At 40.8% G+C, this 21,262-nt stretch overlaps 1 protein-coding gene across 8 annotated transcripts in view; it reads right to left on the bottom strand.

Annotated features, from left to right (window-relative positions):
* grin2bb (glutamate receptor, ionotropic, N-methyl D-aspartate 2B, genome duplicate b) overlaps positions 1–21,262 on the bottom strand; it is a 116,106-nt gene that overhangs the window by 89,936 nt on the left and 4,908 nt on the right. For 7 of the 8 annotated variants that reach the window (XM_022190651.2, XM_022190648.2, XM_051945143.1 and 4 more), the window contains exons 2-3: positions 19,568–19,950; positions 19,224–19,444 (exon numbers count right to left, since the gene is read on the bottom strand). In XM_022190651.2, coding sequence (XP_022046343.1) covers positions 19,224–19,232 — 9 coding nt within the window. In that variant the 5' untranslated portion in view covers positions 19,233–19,444; positions 19,568–19,950. Of the gene's footprint in view, positions 1–14,827; positions 14,933–19,223; positions 19,445–19,567; positions 19,951–21,262 lie in introns of those variants that run through there. The other variant, XM_051945144.1, reaches the window with a different exon arrangement.

Raw genomic sequence — 21,262 nt, 5'->3', positions numbered from 1 at the left:
ACATTCCCCAAATTTGGCAAGAAAATTCTTTTAAATATTTTCAAAAAATGAGGAAAAATCTTCCAAAGAAATCCTAAAAATATCTAAAGTGATTACACATATATCAGTAAAACTTCTAATATTTTCTTTAAGAACATCCAGAAAAAAGATCTAACAAAATCCAGCGAATTTTGCTGGATTTTGGTTGATTTTTTTCTGAATGCTCTCAAAAAACATTTTTTTTTACATTCCTTTTGTTTTCCCACCAAAAAATGTAAAAAAAAAAAATCTCAAAAATGTTGAAAATGTGGAAATTTTCACTGTGAAAATGAGTTTCTTTCTAACTTTTTCAAACTTCAAAACAGGTCAATTTGACCAGCAGGATGACACGAAGATTAAACATGAAATAAAAGTTGATTTTGAGTAGAATACTTGTGACTTGGCCAGAGTTTTCTATTGCTTTTCCTTACTAATATATTGCAGAATGAAATCGGTTAATCCTTTTTAAATAACCCTGTATTATCACCACTACAAATCGAGTGAATAACACTGACACATGATCTGGGATGTGTTACACTGTGAACAAAGTCAACTTCTTGGGCGTGGGAGAAATGTCCAAGTGCAAAGACCTGAGTGACTTTTACAAGGTTGAGGCTCAATTGTTAAGACTCGACTACTGGGACGGAGCATCTCAGAAGCTTCGGGGCTTTTAGCTGCTCCCAGTCAGCAGCGGTTTAAAAAAGGGACAAAGCGTGCAGACAGGGTGTTGGAGGATGTGCTGGTATAAGTGTGATCTGCAGCGGCTTCAACTCGCAACTTCTAGGACTTAAAGGATCTGCTGCTAAGATCTCAGTGCCAGGCGCCATAGGGCATTTTCAGAGGTGTTGTAGGATCAGACATGCCTCAGTGGATTGGAGCAAGCAGCAGACCAACAGTATATTAAGCAGGGTGGTCTTAAGTTACTAATAATTTGCATATACTTATATTTTAGGTATGTTAAGAGAGCACAAAATCAACATACTTTCTCTCAGTTCTTTAAAAAACTCATTTAAATGATCCTCAAATCATGTTGTGTTCAGATGAATGTTGACTCCGATACAAAAACTGTTTCTCTGTCTCTCTGATGAGAACATTACAAACTGATCAGTCGAAAAAGAACAGTCTAAACAACTAAAACATACGCTAAAACGCATATTTGTCTAAACTCAACTTGTTTTGGGTACTTACAAAAGTTAACATGTTTTAATGTATTTATTCCTCCAAAAGAAAAATCTTCTTCAGGGTTCCTTTCTCTTTTTTTTCTTTATTAACTCTCAGAACCTCAAAATCCACTGGTCGGTTTGGAAGGAATGTTAACTTTTAAAGATCGCCACAGTTACACCAATTACCAGCCAAAAAAAGAGAAAGAATCATTGATTTTTCAACTTCACATTGGCCTATCTCTGATGTGCTGCTCTACTGGAGGGCTTAAAATCATGATATTTCAGCAATATTACTACTATTCTACATGCCTCTTTTGAAATTTTGCCAAAAATGAACTCTTTGCTTTGACCAGATTCTCTTACAAAAAAAATAAAATAAATAATGATAATCCTTTGCTCCTCAGTGTAACTGTGAAGCCAGTAGTGATTCAGCTGCACAGAATTTTTGGCTGAATTTCAGGCTTTTATCGACACAAAGCAGATAGGAGACTAGAGTAAAAACTAATTCAAAATGCAAATGGAAAAATTTATTAATTAGATTTTTTTACTCTGCTATTGAAAACAACTGTGTGCACTTTTTCCCTATCTATTTGTCGCCCCTTTTATGATTTCTGGCATTACACATTCGTGACACTGCACATTTTTGAGTTCTCTCCACTTTTGCATGTTGATTTTCAACAGAGGTGCTGGACTTGATATTGAAGTGAAAAATGAACTCACAGTGAGGAAAAACGCCCAAAAACAGTTTGAAGTTCAGAGGGCTAATGATAAATGGCTATAGTTATAATATGCTGCTCTTTTATGTGAAGTTTGCAAAGCATCTTGTTACTCTGGTATTGAAAGCCGCTATAGAAGAGTTTAATATTGTCATCATTTTAAGCATTAATAAATTATTCCTATCATTTGAACACGTTTCACTCAGTAAACAGATTTGTAAGTATGCATTTGCTCTTTCCCTCATATTATGGATTATGTTAACAACATCCAATATCGGTCGGGGTTACACAGGTGGCTTAATCCCTTAATTTAAGACCAAACTAAGTGACCCACATGGCTGCATATGAAACCTCACACTGAGAGGCCTGTGATCTCTCATAGAGCATCAAGTGACAACGCCACATCCATTATACTGTGCTGAGAGCTGCTTGGAGGAATCCTATGGCACACATCAAAGACCGAGCAGGAAGGAGATAGTGAGTCGTGTGTGTGTGTGTGTGTGTGTGTGTGTGTGTGTGTGTGTGTGTGTGTGTGCGCGTGCGTGCGTGCGTGCGTGCGTGCGTGCGTGTGTGTGTGTGTGTGCATGCGTGTGCGTGCGTGTTCAGGGAGCCAGGCTTGCACTGGGTGCATTTTGACAGATTGACAGCCGTACAGCTTCATGGACTCGCTGCCAGGCTAAGTGACCATTAGACACTCAGACTGAGCTTCACTGACTCTCTGCTCTTTGTCTCCCCCTCTGCCTCCCTCACTCCCTCCCTCTCACTCCCATATTTTCATTGCTTCTCTCCCCTTTACCCTCAAAACCTATTTTTTTAAAAGTTGCTTCCTCCGACCCTCTGAGATCCCTTTGCTGCTCTTTAAAGTCAGCTGCAGACCTATCATTTACTGTTATTGCTATTATTTACTGCTCCTCTATTAGCAGACATACAAAGGTTCAGTGCAGCAGAGTGTAGAGGAGAAACAATGGAGGAGAAAGTGAGAGAGTGAAAGATGTAAGCACAGGGAGGTGACAGGCAGGGAGAAATACAATTAGTCATAGCCTGATGTGAAAATTGTGGTTTCTGAGTGCACACACATACAAGTGAATTGGGGGGGCACAAATTTTTTGCTGCATTTTCTGCACAGATAAAGACGGGGAATCTTTAATGAGTGTATGTCCATGCTCATATTCTAAATTAAGCATGGAGGACCACTTTAGGAAGGGGAAAAATGAAGGCCAGAGCGAAAGATTGGTTCGTCTTCTTCGCTCACGCAACACCTTTACTAATCTTTTATTTATCAAGCGGCCCGTCTGTTCTGGAGCAAACCCGGTCAGCATCAAAAGACCAAAGTCCAAGAAAAACAAAAGGCCAAAGAGAGAAGTTGAGAAGAGTGCTGGAATCTAACAGAGGTAGAAAATCTGAGAAATTCAGCAACCATGGAGAGAGAAGAGGCCAAACGGTGTGGAAAAAAATCAGAAGAGGGGGAAATGATCCCCGCATAAAAAACAGTTTGCCTAAAAGGTCTAATTAGCAGGGGTTTGTCAGGCGTAATTGCAGGTGCACATGCTAATTGTAAACTAGCTGGATACTCCACGAGGACGGCAGAGCTGAGAGAGAGAAAGAGAGAGAAAGAGAAAGAGTGAAGGAGGAAGCGAGTGGGAGGAAGGCAGCAGAGAGAAGAGAAGAGGAGCGAGAGAGGAGTGGGGTGAGGGAGAGAATAAATAGAGACATACACAAAAGAGATGGAGGTGGAGGAAGGAACAGCAATAAGAAACCCAGTGGAGGGAGGGAGAGTGAAGGAAGGAGGTGTGGAGGGGAAACAGCTGAAGAAGGAAAGATGAAAAGAGGACATGATTAGCGCGAAAGACGATAAAAGAAGAGCCAAGGGTGGGGAGGAGGTTGAAGAAATCTTGAACAAGGAGGATAAGAAAGAAAGAAAGAAATGGTCTCAATCCACAGCATGTTAAGTTTAAAAAAAGAAGGAGGGAAACTCTACAAAGGCGCTGATGAGTCTGCTCAGAGCGGGCAGCGGAGGGAAACTATTAGGACAAAAAATCTTTTAAAATCAGGCAAGAAGTGTGACAGTAGACGAGGGAGCGGAGAGAGACTCATCCGGATATGTGTCTCTGTATAACAGCAGTGCGCCGTTTCCATAGTAACAATTTAAATATGCCTCCACACAACACCCTGATGGACAGGAAGACACACACAACTTGTACCAATTCATGCAGTACACTCCATGCATGCCGTGTGTGCCCTCTCCTAATAATACACAATTTACTTTTTATCTAAGCTGGCGCACATCGCAGCGCTGAGTCTCACTGACAAAAATAAAAAGCTTGTAGCATCAAATAAATAACATGGAGCCCTCACACAAGTTCACACACACACACACACACACACGAGTTAGTTAATGCACTCCTGCAGAAAGAGAAGATCCAGTGCTCCGCCTTTTAGCGTACCTCACATTAAAAATGAATCTCCAAAAAGGCTACAGGCAAATAAACAGAAATACCGGGGATGGAGGGAGCAGTCAGCCAGCCAGCGAACCGAGCAGAGCTGCTCTGACGTTTGGACCAATCAGACCTTCACACTACATCGCCACTGTCATTAACAGTGTCTAATTAATAACATTTAAACGCAGAGTGTCAAGAGTGGATTATTTACTCGGAGCTTAATAGACCTAAACAGTGCGTCGACGAATCCAAGCTGACATATGAATTTATGTGCTCTTCTGTGCCCATTACAGCACTTAGACAGCAATTACAGCAACACATGCATCACAGAGAGAACATGGATAAGTGAGCACTAAGCAGCTACACAAAACACCCCCATGCGTGTGTTTCTTGTATCCAGTAATTTACTGCAGATATGACTAACCCTTTACCCCAATAACAACCTGTGTATGAACACAGTGGTGGCTGTTAGAAACATGTGCACTGTAGGTCAAGCACTGTTTAGCTCCCTGCATTCAGACATCTGAGCCCTACTCTGATTCTCCAATACGAGAAGATGAGAATGTCATGCATGCACCAGTGCGCTCACTTTCAGGTTAACGTGCTTACGGCCCCATCTGGGTTGAGCTACATCATGCCAATAAGACCGGGGCGTCCGTCACATCATTCTTAACATTTACAAAGAGCGTCAACCACAGAACTCTGTCAAATGGCACAAACTGCCAACAGAATAACCAAAGCTTCTTGAGATGTGCACACACACACACACACACACACACATCCAAAGACTTCCAATCTGCCAATAGTGATTCCACAAGATCAATCAAGCCATGAACTGTGCTTCTCAATCGCAGTCACATGTGTGTTTTTTTTTTCCTGACCACTGCAGTGAATTACACACTACGGTGTATATAATGCAGAGGCTCTAAACAGCAGCCTGAGATGTTAAAACTGAAGCTGGAACGCTATTTAAAACACACGTAGGCCATCATTATCAGGCTGTACTATATCCCCCGAGACTCTATGTGGTGGGCTGCGCTGTGCTGCGTTTGAAAGGCATCGTGGATAACATAAGCTGACAGGCATGTCTATTAAGGAGCCCATTTACATTCAGTGGGTGGTCAGTTACAGGTAAGAGTGGTACTTTTGTCATCTCCACTGAAGCACACGCTGCACCAGACGTGAGTTTTAAATAACAACAAATCATACTAAACACGTGCCATAACGAATCACGAGCAGCGTCCTTAACACAACCATCGCTTTCAGTAAATGCATACTTTATGGCCCTCGAATGAGAAAAAGGAAATCTTTCAGAGTGGAGTGTTTTTCCTTCATTTAAAGGTCTGGATATGCTCTCGTGAGAAGCAGCAGCAGCGGCAGGTGACAGTGTTTGGCATTTCTGGTTATTGTCGCAACTCCAACATATCATCAATAATTCAGAAGCTCAGTCTACTTTATTAACTGGTGGCGACTGGTGGACTGGTTTTCAGAGCAACAAATCAGCAACTGCATCACATATCTCAGCATCCAAAGGGGCTTTCAAAGGACTTGGCATTAAAATTTCTACTACAGGTGATGTCTGCAAACATGGAAAGAGAGTAGAGGAAAAGTAAATCAGCTTTAAACCAAACATATTTTTTTATATCTTTCTAGTTCTTCACAAAACACCATGTAGGTTTAGAGCAACATTTTTAAGCCAAGAATAAATCAGATGACAAGGTACAGCATGAATGGAATCGTTAAAAGACTCAGAATTACAACCAAACTCTTCACTTTATGCCAGTCAGGCTGTTTTTGGGTCTTTCAGTTCACTGTTTGGTTGTTATGGTTCACTGAAGCTCTCAGTAGCATCAGTTTTAGCTGCATCAGCCACAAGATCAGAACCACTGACAGGGGAAGCAAATAGCACTGATTATCTTGTTACGATGGCAGCTGTCAAAGGGTCGGGATATATTAGGCAGCAGGTGAGTCGGTTCTTATGGTTGATGTGGTGGAAGTGACTACTTGGCTATCCAGAGGAGAGGAAAGTTCAAAATAAGATCTCTGCTTTATCCAGACTTTTATCTTAAACACAGTTTAACATCAGTGTGAGGTTTCTGAGATCTCAGCCTGATCCCAATTCAGGAACATGTGTGATGAATTTTCTTATCTGAAATAATAAACTCTTGAGCCAACAGTGAGACAATTAAAAATTCTGGCATGATAACTGAGCCCGCATAATACCAGACCATTGTGTCTCACCTCAGCGTTGTCTCTCTGGTAAAATCAATAAACGAGCTTCAGTTTCTTGTTGATTTGTCACAAATTTGAAATGCTTCCTAAACAAGAGCAGAGTAGATGTCCTACTGGTCCTGCAGGGGGCGCTAACGGGAGGTCATGGGTAGAGTCCCTGTATTATCAGAGTATCGACATGACGGGTCCAAAAAATTTTGGTCACGTGATCTATGGGCGCCATTTTGTTTCCTGTTCATGAACGCTGGGTTTTCCTGTTAACGTTGTTTACACTGCAGAGAGTAATTCCAGGTCTTTTTTCGCTTCCTAAATATCTGAAAAATGACGGGCTGTTGTGCCTTTGGGTGCACAAATCGATCGGAGAAGGAATTCCAAATGTTTAGATTTCCCAGTAATTGTGAAAGAAGGAAACTGTGGGAAAATAAAGTCTGGAGAGTGGGATGGAAACCGACTTCATCATCGTTTTTGTGCCAGGTTAGTCCCATGTATCTACTTACATCTTATGATGTGTGGGTGAATGACAGATAGAAAAGTTTGATGTGATTTTAGGCAGTTGTGGTTATTTTGACTTTGACCATTTTCATGCATGGAGATGTGTTACTGGTGACAGTTGGGTACCGTAACCCGTTAAACTTCCATATTTGGGCCGTCTTGAGATCTGCAAACGTATTTTGCCAAATTGACCAAAGCTGCAAACTCGATGATAGAAACATTATACACCCATGGAAAGCTTAGATTCTCATGAATCCGCTGGTATAAACCACTTTCAGATGTGATTACCACAGCGGGTAATATAAACACATTTGTCCGACAAATAACGTAAACAGCAAAACTCACCTTTGAATCCTCAAAACTAGTCACAGATGAAAATATTCCACAAAAAACGGCCATAATCCAGCCTTGGACATCCAGACAAAACAAGCCAGTAAAATATTTTGTCCAAAACACGTCTTGAAATCAGTAAACAATCCACAAATAGCTAGTTTTCGTGAATGTGCACCTTGCGCTGCGCGTCCCATATTGAGTGAATGGAAACAAAATGGCTTCAAATCCCCAGTTGTCGCTACTCTGATAATATAGAGACTCTAGTCATGGGATCACCTAAACTGCCAGAACAATATGTTGCCAGTGTTGTCAGAGAAATACAGTATTTAGTCCAGTATTTAGGAGAGTTCAAACAATAAGACGATTTGCATCTGACATCTGAGACAAAGAAAAGCTTCCTATGAGCAGCAAATCTTCCTTCTGGGTGTTTGCCCCTGGTCTTTGTCCACTTTGACTCTGATGAAGACACAGGAGTGTTGAAACAATGCATTTTCACAATAAAAGGCTATGAATTAAGCACTGTCCTCCAACCTCCTTTTGTACATCCAGGTAATCTTAGGAGCATCAGTAGAAGGCAATTGGACTTTTCTTTAAGTTTCTCTCACACAAGGCCTTTCACATCTCATCCAAGAGGCTTCTCGAGCTCTGAACTGAAGCTCCTGAAGACCCCAGGACTCTGTTTCTACTAGATTTAACTGGGGTGGATCAAAGCATGTCTGAAACAGCAGGTCTTGTGGGGTATTTCCAGTATGCGGTGGTTAGTACCAACAAAGAAAGGATAAATGGTGAACCAGCAACCAGGTGTTAGTCCCCCAATCTTCACTGATGCCCAGAGGGAGAGCCAAGGGTGGGGAGGAGGTAATATGGAGTGCTGAAAACCTTAATGCTTGCTTTGACAGAAAGGTGTCAGATCACACAGTGCATGTCAGGTTGCAATATATGTGGCTACGTAACTGCAAACCTCTCAGAGTGCTGATACTGACTCTTGTCCACAGCTAAAAGTGCCAACAATGTGAGCACCAGGATGCAATGGAAGAAGGTGGTTTGCTCAGATGAGTCACGTTTTCTTTTTCATCATGTGGACGGCTGGATGCATGTGCACTATTGGAAGAAGGAAAGTCGGCGGAGGCACTATGAAGCTCTGGGCAATATTCTGCTGGGAAACCTTGGAATGTACCACCTACCTAAACACTGTCATAAATCAAGTAAACCCCTTCATTCTCTAATCCCAGTGTTGTTCCTACAGCAAAATAATGGGCCCTGAACAAAGAGTTCAAGGTGTTGATTTGGTTCCAAAATTCACCAAATCTTACTGGCAGCGTCATAACTCCTTGAATCTGTTAACATGGAACACCTTCAGTGTTTTTTTTGGAGTTCATGTCTCAACAAGTTGTTTTAGTAGCATGTGGGGGATTAACACAATGTTGGGCAGGTGGTTTTCATTTCATGTTTTCAGGAAAAATAAACAACTAAAGAGTAAGACATTTCCCATAAGAGTTAGTAGAAGTCAAAACAGAGCCATTGAATAGTGAATATTGGATTGGTTTATGCCAGGTAGCCAAAAACACAACAGCAAATGAACGTTTTACTCTGTTTCCTGGATATGCAGCTGTTTGTTAACATGTTGGGCATTCCAAATGTGATCAAGGTAATATTTTTATATTGTACTTGCCGTTTGCCAAGATTGTCAAAAAAATATTTAATATAGGTTTAAGGAAAAACCCTCCGCTACATCTGTTGACTATATTAGTGAGAGATGAAGCGAATTAAGTCGATTGCCTGTGAAACCACACGTGTTCCTTCTCTGGCCAAGAAATGAATCCCTTTCTGTTTACTTCTCCTGAGTGAAAAAATAAAATATTGCTGGCAAGCATACAGCCAAATGTCCCCTCCAACAAAACAGAAAGTTTTACATGGCGGAGAGTATCATCTGCACCAGGGAAAAAAAACACCAAAAAGTGTGACGTTTTTGGTGAACGACATTAATTGTATTCTGTCAGTCAGAGCTGTGTGGCGTTGTGGTGTTCAGTCAGGTAATCAGACATCATGCAGTTATAATGACTGCCCTGCTGGAGTGATGGAAGCCAACACAAGTTCTATTTACAGCCTCTGTAATTATTCAATTCACTCTCACAAAGTCAACTGTCAGTGTGAGTTGAATGTTTGCCACAAAATATACTGCCTCTCTACGATACAGTCACAGTCATAGCTGAATGAAAACGTACAAACTGTGGTCCTTTTGTACAACATCATACTGTCGCTATCCTACTTTCCTCCCTTCCACACTCCCCTGTTCTTGTGTTGTCATAAAAATTTGACATGTAGATATAAATCTTCAAAAATGGGTCATAAAATGTGTTCTAAATGTGATCCAATGTTTTGGAAAGGGGCTAAATAATTTCCTAAAACATCAAATCTTCCTCAAATCCAAGTAAACTGTTTATTTGCTGTGGACTATTTTCAGTCGTGGATGAATACACATTTGGCATCTTAACGAGTATTTAAGGCTGGAGGACAGCTACTGTGAGACCAACTAGAAACTTTCATCGTAATGAAGAACCGTGTTACCGACTACAACAGTGTGGGTTCATGGTTTTTTTAAAATAGTTTTTCAAACAACAATGGAGGCTGATGACACAGAGGGATAAACTGTATCAGGCGACACTTCTTAGTGGGATCAATTCATTGTTGGTTTTGGCCTGTTCAAGGGATTAGAGAAAAATTGACCATCAAAGAGCCTCGTCTTTTAATTTGTGCCAATGCTTTTTAATTGAATCGTGGTGGGACCAGCGAGGCTGATAGAAGAAGAGAAAAATATCCACAAAACAGCGAGTAAAGGAAATAAAATGTACATCCTACGAGAGAAGCACCTTTTTCTATGACTGTGTGTAATTTTCTAATACAGTCTCCTCTACTGACTTCTCTGTCACCTCGCTACAGTCTTACAGAATGGCCAGAATGGCAGAAAAAAAATCACTACTTCATTGAAGAGGGTCTTTGGTGTTTCATTAAGTGCACTTTAATCTGGTCAAGAATCCTCTCCCTGCTAATTGCACTTATAAAGAGACGAACTACAGATCTCTACTGTCGCACTGAGGCCGCCTCAGCTCTCTAAATAACAAAGTCTCTTCATCAGAGGCAAATAAACTGACCGAGACAGAGCACGCACACACACAAAACCTCACCAGCGCAACACATGCGCACACATATACAACAAAATATACACACTCAAAGCCACAGCAATGAAGAGAATGCAGGGTTGAGGCAGGATCCATCCATCCCCTGGGGTCTTCATTACCTTATTGAAGCCATTTATTCCACCGAGGCCACATCTCGTGCTCTGGACTTAATTTAGCAGCAATGTGACATGCACCTTTCTACAGCAATTCAGGAGCCTTCAGAGCCTCGCAGCATCTGGACCACCATTGTTTCATAGCTACTAAATACATCACGTAATGTCTCTAGAATACGTCACAATATATACTACTATATTCCCTTTTCTCTTGCCTATCTTAGCTCATTCTGATATAATGCGTTACCCACAGCAGCGTCTATGAAGAGCCACATGTACCGTCCTTTTAGCCTCAACTGAAAATGCATTTTCCCCAAGTTCAGTGGCCTTTCTGAATAGCTGTAACTCAATACTGCAGTTTTCTATCACTGGTCCAAGCAATTTCAGTCCCTACTACTTTACTGGCGGCACAGTTCGAGAATTCCACAGCTCCAGCTCTCTTGAGGTTTTGAAAGCAAACCCATGGCACTTCTGACTCATGGGAGTAATTGTAGTGACACACTGAATATGAACTCTGTCTGTTGTCTAATTCCCACTAATTACCTGAGGCTGCTCAACGGTCCAAGACTTTTGGATTTCTCCACATGGCGTCCTGAAACCTCTGCCACCACCTGCAGCTGGCCCGCCTGAACAAAGTCGCATGTCTAAAATAAAGATTTCTTGCACTACAGTTTGAATCCCAGCCAAACACAGATTACACTGAGCTGAATATCACTGTCTTGAGAAAACTATGCGCTGGTATGCACAGAAAACATTTTAACTCAACAAGCTTTAGACTGCATTATTATGCATTTTAGCATTTTATAATTAAAAGATATGTGTGTGTGTGTGGGGGGGGGGAAGCCAGATCAGTAGAGACAGAAATTCCTTCAGATGTGCCAAAACAATGACATGAGAGCTGCTAGTGATTAATTAAATAATAACCAGAATTCAACACCAAGTCACAGTTAATACGCATATAGATAAACTGCACAAGCATGTCACAAGCAGAAACACTCAGACTAACATGTAAACACTATGAAGTGCTGCATCTATTATGGAAATATTTCCATTATTTTCCCATTTTTTTCATCATATACAAGAGCAGAATCGAGGCCATGCTGACACTTTGAATTTATGTGGATTGCAGATATTTTCCGTGTTAGATGCTTATTTTTCCAAAGTTATTATTATTTTATCAGCCAGGCTTTCACTCGATCCTTGGACTGCTGTTTTCGTCCAACCAACAGTCCATAATCCAAACATATTTAACGTACAGCGGTGTCAAACACGGCCAGTTGCAACACAGCACAGCCTAAGCAATAGCGGCTGTTTTTTACATGAAAAATTACTCGTGTTTTTTTCTCCTGTCACATTTTTTCTCCTGGGGGCTTATTTCTCACTGCAAAGTCTTACATTTCTATGGAAACAAGACAACCATAGTTAAAGTAAAGATAAGTCAAAAATGTCTTCTGTGCAGTACGACAAATTTATAATGCCATTAATCATTACAAAAATAAAAAACGTAATTCCAAGTGCACCACACGTCTTTCTACATACTATCAATATTAAAATATTTTTACATTTTTACAGCCTCTACAAACTGGCTATTTTTTAATATTTCTCTGCACCTCAGCTCTAACAAGATATTTCACTGTGCTGAATGTATCTTTCAACAACCTGCTGACACGTGCTGCTCTGTGTACAACTTTGAAGCCATGCTGCACGACATCAGTGCTTTCCAGCTTTCCGACTGCAAGCATGCGTGTATTTAAATCAACGATTCAATTTTCAATTCAATTTTATTTATATAGCATCAATTACAAGACAGATTGGCTCAAGACGCTTTACAGAACCCATATGCCTAAATTACAACAACTGAATTAAAACCCGGTCAGTTCAGAGAGACACATTTTAGTGGCAAAATAACCTACAGACGCAGCTTCAAACAACAGCTGACAAAAGTTATCAACATCTGAGCAGAGAAGATCATGCAGTGGCTCTTATTTGCTGTGTTCACCAGTGATGCTGTGATTTACAGACTGGCTGTGAGCTGTTAGTGAACCGGTTAGTGTCAGTCATGCAGCTGGAGGAAATTCAGAGGTTAACACTGATTATTAAGGGAATAAATTTATCTTTCTTTAAGCGCTTTGGTGCATTTGATGACTTCTCATAACAAATATGGGGGAGGGGGTCCATTTTCCACACTCGGGACGTGACTTGTTGCTCCCTGTGGCAACTCTGTGCTTGGCCGACACACTTCCCATCACTTAGGGCTAAATGCAGCAGCAGGCCTCCAGACACTTAGCTACACATCCTATTTTCCTCTTTGCTCATCTTTAAATTTACCCCCCTGAGAGGGTAGCTCTACCTTTCGGCCTCGCCTCTGTCTCACTGATCACCGTCCTCTGCTTCATTAGAAGAAGAAAAAAATCACTGACAACTGCAGCTCTTTTCGACTGGGCTCGTGTTGTTCTTTCATGCTCAGGTCTCTACCAGAGGAGCGGCAATTTCCTCCTAGTTTCCGCAGCTGTCTTCTCTTCAGACCTACTCCCAGCCTCAAGTTACGGCTAATTAATTGACAAGTTGCCCCCGCTGGGGGTCAAATGGAGACAGATTCACTGACACTTTGAACTGGTTCGACAAACAGAAGCACTGCAGCTGTCAAATAGACACCAGCTCCTGTTAGCACTGCTAAAAACCTGTGAAAAAAAGCATGGCATCACAACACAGCAAACAGTTCAGAAAAATCTGAATTTAACTTGTTACAGAAGACGAAATAAAACTAATTTTACCTTCTCTTTCAAACAGGTGTTATTGTTGGTGTGATATTTTTGGTAAATATATCGGCTGCACCTGTCAAGAATTAGTCCTCAGTGAAGTAAACTACATCTGTGAATGAGTGGTGTCACACAAACCTGTTTCTTCCTCTGATTCAGTCAAATATTTTTGTTCCTGTTTATGTCTGTCATCATTTCCCTTTCTGTTCTTTGAAAACTTAATTATCAGCTTATCATCCCCTCTTAGCGAAGTCATTTGTGTGACATGAGTTCTTGGGCGGCTGTTTCTTTTGAGGAGAGTATCATTAAAACACTACTCGATCTTATTCAGTTATCAAACCCTCCATCAGCTCCTCTCATCTCTGCATCTCGACCTTTTTCTCAGAGTGCACATCTCCTCTTTTGTTCTATCAGTCTTTTCTATGCGTGTAAAAAATTAGATTATATTAAAAAAAGAGAGAGAGAGAGAAATCCTCTCACTCGCTTTCCTGTTTATCAGTGGCAGAGCTTCCAAAGGGCTCCGTTTGGCATGACATGAAAAGTGACGGTTTCTGATGAAATCCCAGCATGTGACAGCTCAGGCATTCTGATCATGTTATTAGTGAACACATAAAGGATGAAAGACCAATCTGTGGCTTCGTTTCTGGATCTGATACCTCGTTGGAACATAAAACGACTTCTATAGCAGCAGCTACGGCTCGTATTGTGATCAGTTTTAGCAGAGGCTGCACAAACATTGGTAGAGTGCCTGTTCAGTAGCAGAATGGCACATCAAGAAGCTGAGCAACGTGGGTAGAAGCGGCATCACAGTATTGGGCCCCCTTTCCTCTATTCTTAGCTCTTCCTCCTTCTCTCACAGTTACACATGACTAGGTTTTGAAGAGGAGAGGTAGAGGAGGCATCTTGAGTTTTAGTCTCTAGCAAAAATGACACAGTATGAACTTCCAGTTTATTAATGGATTATCTTTTTGCTCTAATCGCCATTTAAATGCAAGGAAAGATTAAAAATGACTAACAAGGAACCATCTGTTTCAGTTCAAAATTCACGATGCAGTCGTGCAACAGGCTGTGGCTTGTTCTACTGTCTGAATTAACAATCACATTTCTAGTATACTAGGTTGCTTCTTTAATGTGTAAAAGCAGAAAACAAGCCAATCATGTGGACGGAATAATGGCACTAAATCATCAAAGGGGGGATTCTTACAGAATTTTAAAAAAACAAACAACCAAGAATGAAAAATAAGGATACTTATTCAGTCTAAAATGCAATTTTCTCTTCAATTCTACGCCACGGCTGCATTTTGCTGCAAAAAAAACCAAAAACTGGGCGGATGTGTTGACCAACCTAATAAAATGTGTTTGCAGTTGTTCCTAAGGGCCTTACTTTTAGTTGTAGTGGAAAGTTGTCCGTCACAGAAGGGGAGAGACATGATGCTCATCAAATGTGGAGATAACAGCAAACATTTTCAGACAGTCTCTCCCGCAGGACATTTCCACAATGTTGCACTGTGGAAATGTCCTCAGTGCAACACTGTGTTGTTCACACAAATAGTTCTGCAGAAAAAAAGAAAAAAAAAGTGAGCTAGAGAGAGTTCAAACCATGACTCCTTCCTCACCTGCAGTGTGAAGTGGGTTTCAATTTTCTATTGCAGCTTTCGAAGTTGCTGTTATTGCTCGAAACTCACACTAAAATGTGTAAAAGCCGCATTGGTCTGTAGTGCAAAAATGTATTAGTTTTATAATAAAGTCTGTAAAATTCAGATTTTTAAAAAAATCTTTTCTTTTCCATTGGTGATGAGGTTCTTTCTTTTTACACATTAAAAAAGCAACAAAGTCTGAGATGCTGGAGGACAGAAAAACGCACAGAGATTTTTACAGAGTAATGTAGAATCATTAGTTTTAACTCGTTGCTTGCTTTTGTATTTGACTCATTTTAAATTGCTGATTGCTTTTGTTTGCACTGCTTAACCTATACATTAAGTTTAGGTACCAACCTATTAGGGAAAAAATCACTGTTTGGCTTAAAATACACCCGTACACTAAGCACAAAGCTTCACACGAGTCCTGCCACAGAAATATCCCCTTAAGAACACAGGAGCGTCTCATAAGTTTACAGCCTTTAATGTAAAGATCATACATTTTGCACGTCGGACAAATATCGGTATTATATATATCTATATATATATATATATTTTTTTTTTTTTTTGTGGCACTTAGATGGTCAGATACATTCAATCCAAAGCTAATCATCAATCTAAATCCTGTAAAGCTTTCTTGCATTTTTAGGCTACTGAGAATATATTGGAATGTCTAATTTGTTTAAACTTAAGTTTTGAGGGGAAAAAAGTGGCAGTCCTATTAGGAAATGCAACAGTCCTGCAATGAATTCCATCACGGTTATCCAATCTGTCCTACAATTCCTAGAATTTTAGAACACATCGGACAAACGGCCTTTCACACCCTATTAACCCTCCTGTTGTCTTCATTTACGGGCACCAAAAAATATTGTTTCCTTGTCTGAAAAAAATTTGCCCAAATTTCTGAAAATTTGCAAAATTTTCAGGAAGAAAATTCCAATAATTCCTTAAAAGTTTCCCTGAAGTTTTATTTTAAAAAATCCCCCAAATTTGGCAAGAAATTCTTGTAAATATTTTCAAAAAATGAGTAAAAATCTTCCAAAGAAATCCTAAAAATATCTAAAGTGATTACATATATATCAGTAAAATTTCTAATATTTTCTTTAAGAACTTTCACATAAAAATCTACGAAAATCCAGCAAAATTCGCTGGATTTTGGTAGATTTTTTTCTGAATGTTCTTAAAAAAAACATTTTTTGTACATTTCTTTTTTCCACCAAAAAACATTTCCAAAATTTCCAAAAAATTGGTGAAAATATGGAAATTTTCACAGTCAAAATATGTTTTTTTCCCCCACATTTTCAAACGTTAAAACGGATCAATCTGACCCGCAGGACAACACGAGGGTTAACAATTTCTTTTAAATAAAACAGAACTAAAACTGAACAAGGAAAGATTCACTGCAGGACTGTCTCATATTTTACCACAGTGCTCTGACCTGCAGGTTAAGAAATCTGGTCAGGAAGCTGGAATCAAAACATAAAACCTAAGTTTCATGTGCAACTATAAAATAAACATGTGAAAGTCTCCAAATGTGACCTCTGTTGTTTCCCTTTAAACAATTTGGATCTGCATTTTTCTGTGTCTCAGCTGCTAGTCAAGTTCCAGCTAAGCGACTGGTGACTGGACAAGGAACATATTTTCCTTTTTGACACCATGGTATATGCGTCATTTCTAGCAAAATGCAGAAATACATGGAAGGACTGAAGAGGACGAATTTCTGAGGCACTGTGAAGCTACTTTGCACTTCTCTCTCTCTGGCTCTGAGTAAACAATAAACACCAGGCTGCTCAGCACCTGTAATCCTTCGACGACTCAATCAACATTTGTAAAGCTGGTCACATGAGGCTGGGATCCAAAACTGACTCAGCCGGCTGTCTGCGAGTTCCAGCATCGACGATCTCGACGCCCCATACATTCAATGCACTGTTGCCGCTGTGTTCACGGTCCACTGATCAAAACGGAGGCCTGACAAGAGAGTCGACGCTCAGATCCAGTAATCCCCTCCAACCAAACCCACTCACCGACAACACGCAGCATCACGACGCCGCGACAGCACACCCCTCCTAGGCCTTGTTGCTTATGCACTCAGAGCTACAACTGTCTACAAAGCTGCCTCCTTCACCCACTGTCAGTGAAGCTCCCCTCAGGATTTACACGCCTTCGCCTGGATCTTTGCCTGTCTGCGTCTTTCTCTGTCTGCCACGCCTTCACCCCCTCGCCTGCTCCCTGTCATCATCTCCCCCTTTCTTTTATTAAGATGGAAAATCTGCCCTACAAGCACAGTTCACATGCAGCCATTTCAAGCTCAGCTGGTACCCAACTGCTATGATAGAAAATGAAGTTTCAGGAATTTGGGAGCAGCAAAAGGGCAGTTAGTGTGCAGCATATGTTGATAATAGTGCAGAATACAGCAGGTCTGTTCACTGTTGAAACTGTTGTGTTGTGAAGGAGGGACGCGCCAGCTGTCACACCTCCTCGAAGTCACGCTTCGACAACGAACGCATAATAATTAGATAGTTACATCAGATCCTGTGGTTCGATGGATGCAAATGTGGAAAAAGCTTAGTTCAGATTTGCGAGCATAAACTAGCTTCACCTAAAGCTAAAAGAAAAAAAAAAAGAAACAACCCGGCCAAGCAGCTAATCCACGATGCCACCAAGAGACAAATCCTGGAGCGGCTCCATTGGCAGGAGCTGGACGCTGTGACAGAATGAGGGATTTCTGCACATTTTCTGTTTCAAAATGCACTTTCCACTGGTCTTAAAGTGCACTCTGTGCAACCAGATGTCATGCAAAGTCTCCCTTCGAGCAGATTTTTCTTAAAGCCCCTCTCTCTTTGTCACAATGCCTCTCAGGCAAGCCTTTCCATTATCTTTACATGCCCCTCCAACTTTTAAATATGCCTTTTATCAGTCAAACTCCTAAGCAGCTGCCAGAAGGAGCACAAGCTCAGCAATAAAATAGCTTCCCCACTCTGTTGCTTTATACGGTTACTATTGTCTAGACCTGTTTTCCCTTGTGAAGCAGCACAACTCCTCGTTTTGATGAGCTTATTGAAGCCGGTGCCTCGTTATCCCTTATCTCAACACCGGGCTCCCTCACAAGGCTCCACCAGAAAGAATTTATCCTTTCTTCTATTGCACTCTGTATGTTTTTCTCTCGTCTTCTGTTGTGCTCCCTCAAAATAAAAAATAAAGAACAAGTCCAGTATGGCCATGGCACATGATTTCTCCTCACAAACACAGTGATTACGCGCACATAATGGGCCTTACTCGACAAGCGATACACTAAGTTTGAACAGAAGTTTCCAACTAAAATCAGTCACATGTTTAAAAGGCCTGCGTACAATTATTAGAAAACAACATTATGGAGAGATTGCTGTGATAGAACAGTACAACCCAGTGAACTGCTCCTTGTTTTATGAAAAATGAAGCCCGATGACTCCCTAATTTGACCAAAACAAACTATAAAGCAATGCCTCGAAGCTATTACTCCAAGAAGCAGCAGATCACAACAGTCACAACACATTACACAAAACTGTTATTTTTACCTAATATCCAACACAAAACATCTGTGGAGTCATTACTTCCACCTCGTCTCGTAGTTTACGTGACCCAAAATTATCATGGGTGAGGACGATTTATGTGGTTAAATTAGGGCTGAATTAATGCATAAAAGAGGAAACAAAACACTCACAGTAACGGTTATAGTGGTGAGTCAACACTGGGCATTTTTAGATGCTATGATACACATAAGCCCAGAGCTGAAATGATTTGGAAATTGTGGGGAAAATATAATTCGACAATGATTTGAAGGTTAATTATCAGCTTCTCAAATGACAGAAGTTGCTGCTTTTGGCTGTTTAGTGTCATTTGAAATAACATATTTTTTGAGGTTTTGTACTTTTCTTCGAATAAAACAAGACTCCTGAAGTTGTCACCGTGAAACTGGTGCAACTGCGAAAGACATTTTTCACTATTTTACAGATGAAATTGATTGGCACAATGACTCAGTGGTGGCCCCAAGTGATGATACAAGAAGTTTGACAGCAAAAATTCAAATCACAACGTAGAAAGCAAGTTTTAGGAAATGCTCACGGACGCATACATGCAAGTGAATTTGTAAAATCCACGGCCTACCTTGAACATTGCCAGCCCGGATCTCCTCTCTACTCTTCAGAACTGGCATGATGGAGTGATCTGGGATTCAACTCCTCCTCTCATAGCCTCGGATGAAGGGATGGTAGGCAGATGAAGTCACGCGCAGAAGACTGGAGTAAAGGGTCTAACAGTCTGAGGGACGAGGCGAATTCGGGCTGGAAGAGGAGCGTAGAGGGGCTGAAGCTGGGCCGGTGTCAGTGCTGGTGGAGCGGGAAGGTTGAGGATGTAAAAGCAAGAAGAGGATATGATGTGCCACTAACCGGATCCAAACTGGTTGAAGTATGCTTTTGACTTAGATATTAGAAGAATCTTAAAAAACTGACCATCAACTTAAAATGCCAGCGTTGACCTCGATAACAGAAAGATGGCAAACAGAGAGTGGTGAGGGGACGATCTTTCATTCGCCTCTTTCCATCCGACTGTCTATCCTTCTCCTCCAAAGCTGGTGGTGCAGCTTCGCTGAGGTCTCCTTCCAGAAGTCTACAAATGTGTGAACACCGTTGCCGTGGAGATGAGGAGATGAGCAGCAGTGTGTGTGTGTGTGTGTGTGTGTGCGCACTCCTCTTCTTTTTCTTTATCTTCTTCTTTCCTCCCTTCCTTCCTTCCTTCTTCTTTGGCTTTCTTTCACTCTCTGCCTTTTGCTTAATTTAGCCAGTCATGATCATCGGCTTGCCTGCTCTCCGCTCTTCGATCTTCTCCTCTCAGTCTGAACGGCAGAAAAAGAGAAGAAGAAGAGTGAGATGGCCGAGGACGGCAGAGGATGGAAGTGTTTGTTGGTGAAGGCTGGATGCCACTGTGTGCACAAATCAACTGCCTCTGAGGTCACAGCTTAACTCAGTAAAGATGCTGTGTCTACATGCCCCCCTTCACTGCAATCTGACTGCTGTTGAGTTTTTATATTCATAGGAGATGCACACAGTGTTTGTGTTTCATCCTGATCCTGTGTCATTGAGATGAAATGGGTCACAGAGCCTTCCTGGGTGACATCCTGATATGTAAATTCAAAGGATGTGACATAAGACCATAAGTATTCGTCATCTTAGCATTTATGTAAAGGCATCTATTACTTAAAATGTCTGCTAGCATTTGGCCACTTGTTGCAATTTAATAAACAGACATAATCTCTGCCTCATAGCAACACCTTTTTCAGGTATTTCAACAACTGATATTCTTCTCTAGTTACTGCATCTTTGCTTTTGCACTAGAAAAAACATCTATATCACAACATAAGAGCACTTTAGGTCCACTTCTCTTCATTTTTATCTATAATCGGTTATCTTGCATCAGTAGCTGATTACACTGTGCGGCACATGAGCGTTTTTGTTGTAGGATTTAACCTTTAAACGAATCCTCTTACTTGGTTTCACACATGGAATGATCTACTCCAAGGTTCCCCCCCTTGGAGGTTTTGACTTCTAGTGGCACTAGATTTAGATTTGGAGTCGATTTTACACGAGCGAGTTCTTATTTGGTTTATCATGTGTCTGCACACCAGGAGGAAGCATAAAGAGATGCAGTTAGTGAATACTGATAGTAAATATGAATGTAGAAAATACTGGGGACCTAAAAACACAATTTTTTTAAATATTAGATTGTTTTTGCAACATCAATAGTGTGTAATATACACAATGTAAGTTATTGTTGTGTTTTGCTGTTAGTTGTTTGTGTCTAAAGATATCTTCAAGATGTGACAGCAGTTCAGTCTAGCAGAAGATTTGCATGTATATTTGCGTAAATTGAGCCAATCAGCATCCAAAACTGACATTATTTTACTGCCTCAAGCAGCATCAGTCAGTAGTAGTGTAAGGATACTTGTCCTCGCTGATAAACACGAATGTGAGGATGAAAGATTCAGGATTTCGGACTAATTCAACAAAATCTCTCCACCAAAATCCATTAGAGGGGAGGACTTTGGTAGAGTGTAAAACAGCTGGGTATTATAGTCACACAGCAGTTCAGTGTAAAAGCTAAAACAAATATGCAAGACTTGTAATTGCAACAGCAGAAAGATTATTTGG

This window comes from Acanthochromis polyacanthus, chromosome 3 (genome assembly GCF_021347895.1).
Source record: "Acanthochromis polyacanthus isolate Apoly-LR-REF ecotype Palm Island chromosome 3, KAUST_Apoly_ChrSc, whole genome shotgun sequence".
Classification (NCBI taxonomy): Eukaryota; Metazoa; Chordata; class Actinopteri; family Pomacentridae; genus Acanthochromis; species Acanthochromis polyacanthus.
The sequence above is the reverse complement of the archived record's forward strand: the minus strand, read 5'-3'. Positions and strand labels throughout refer to the sequence as shown.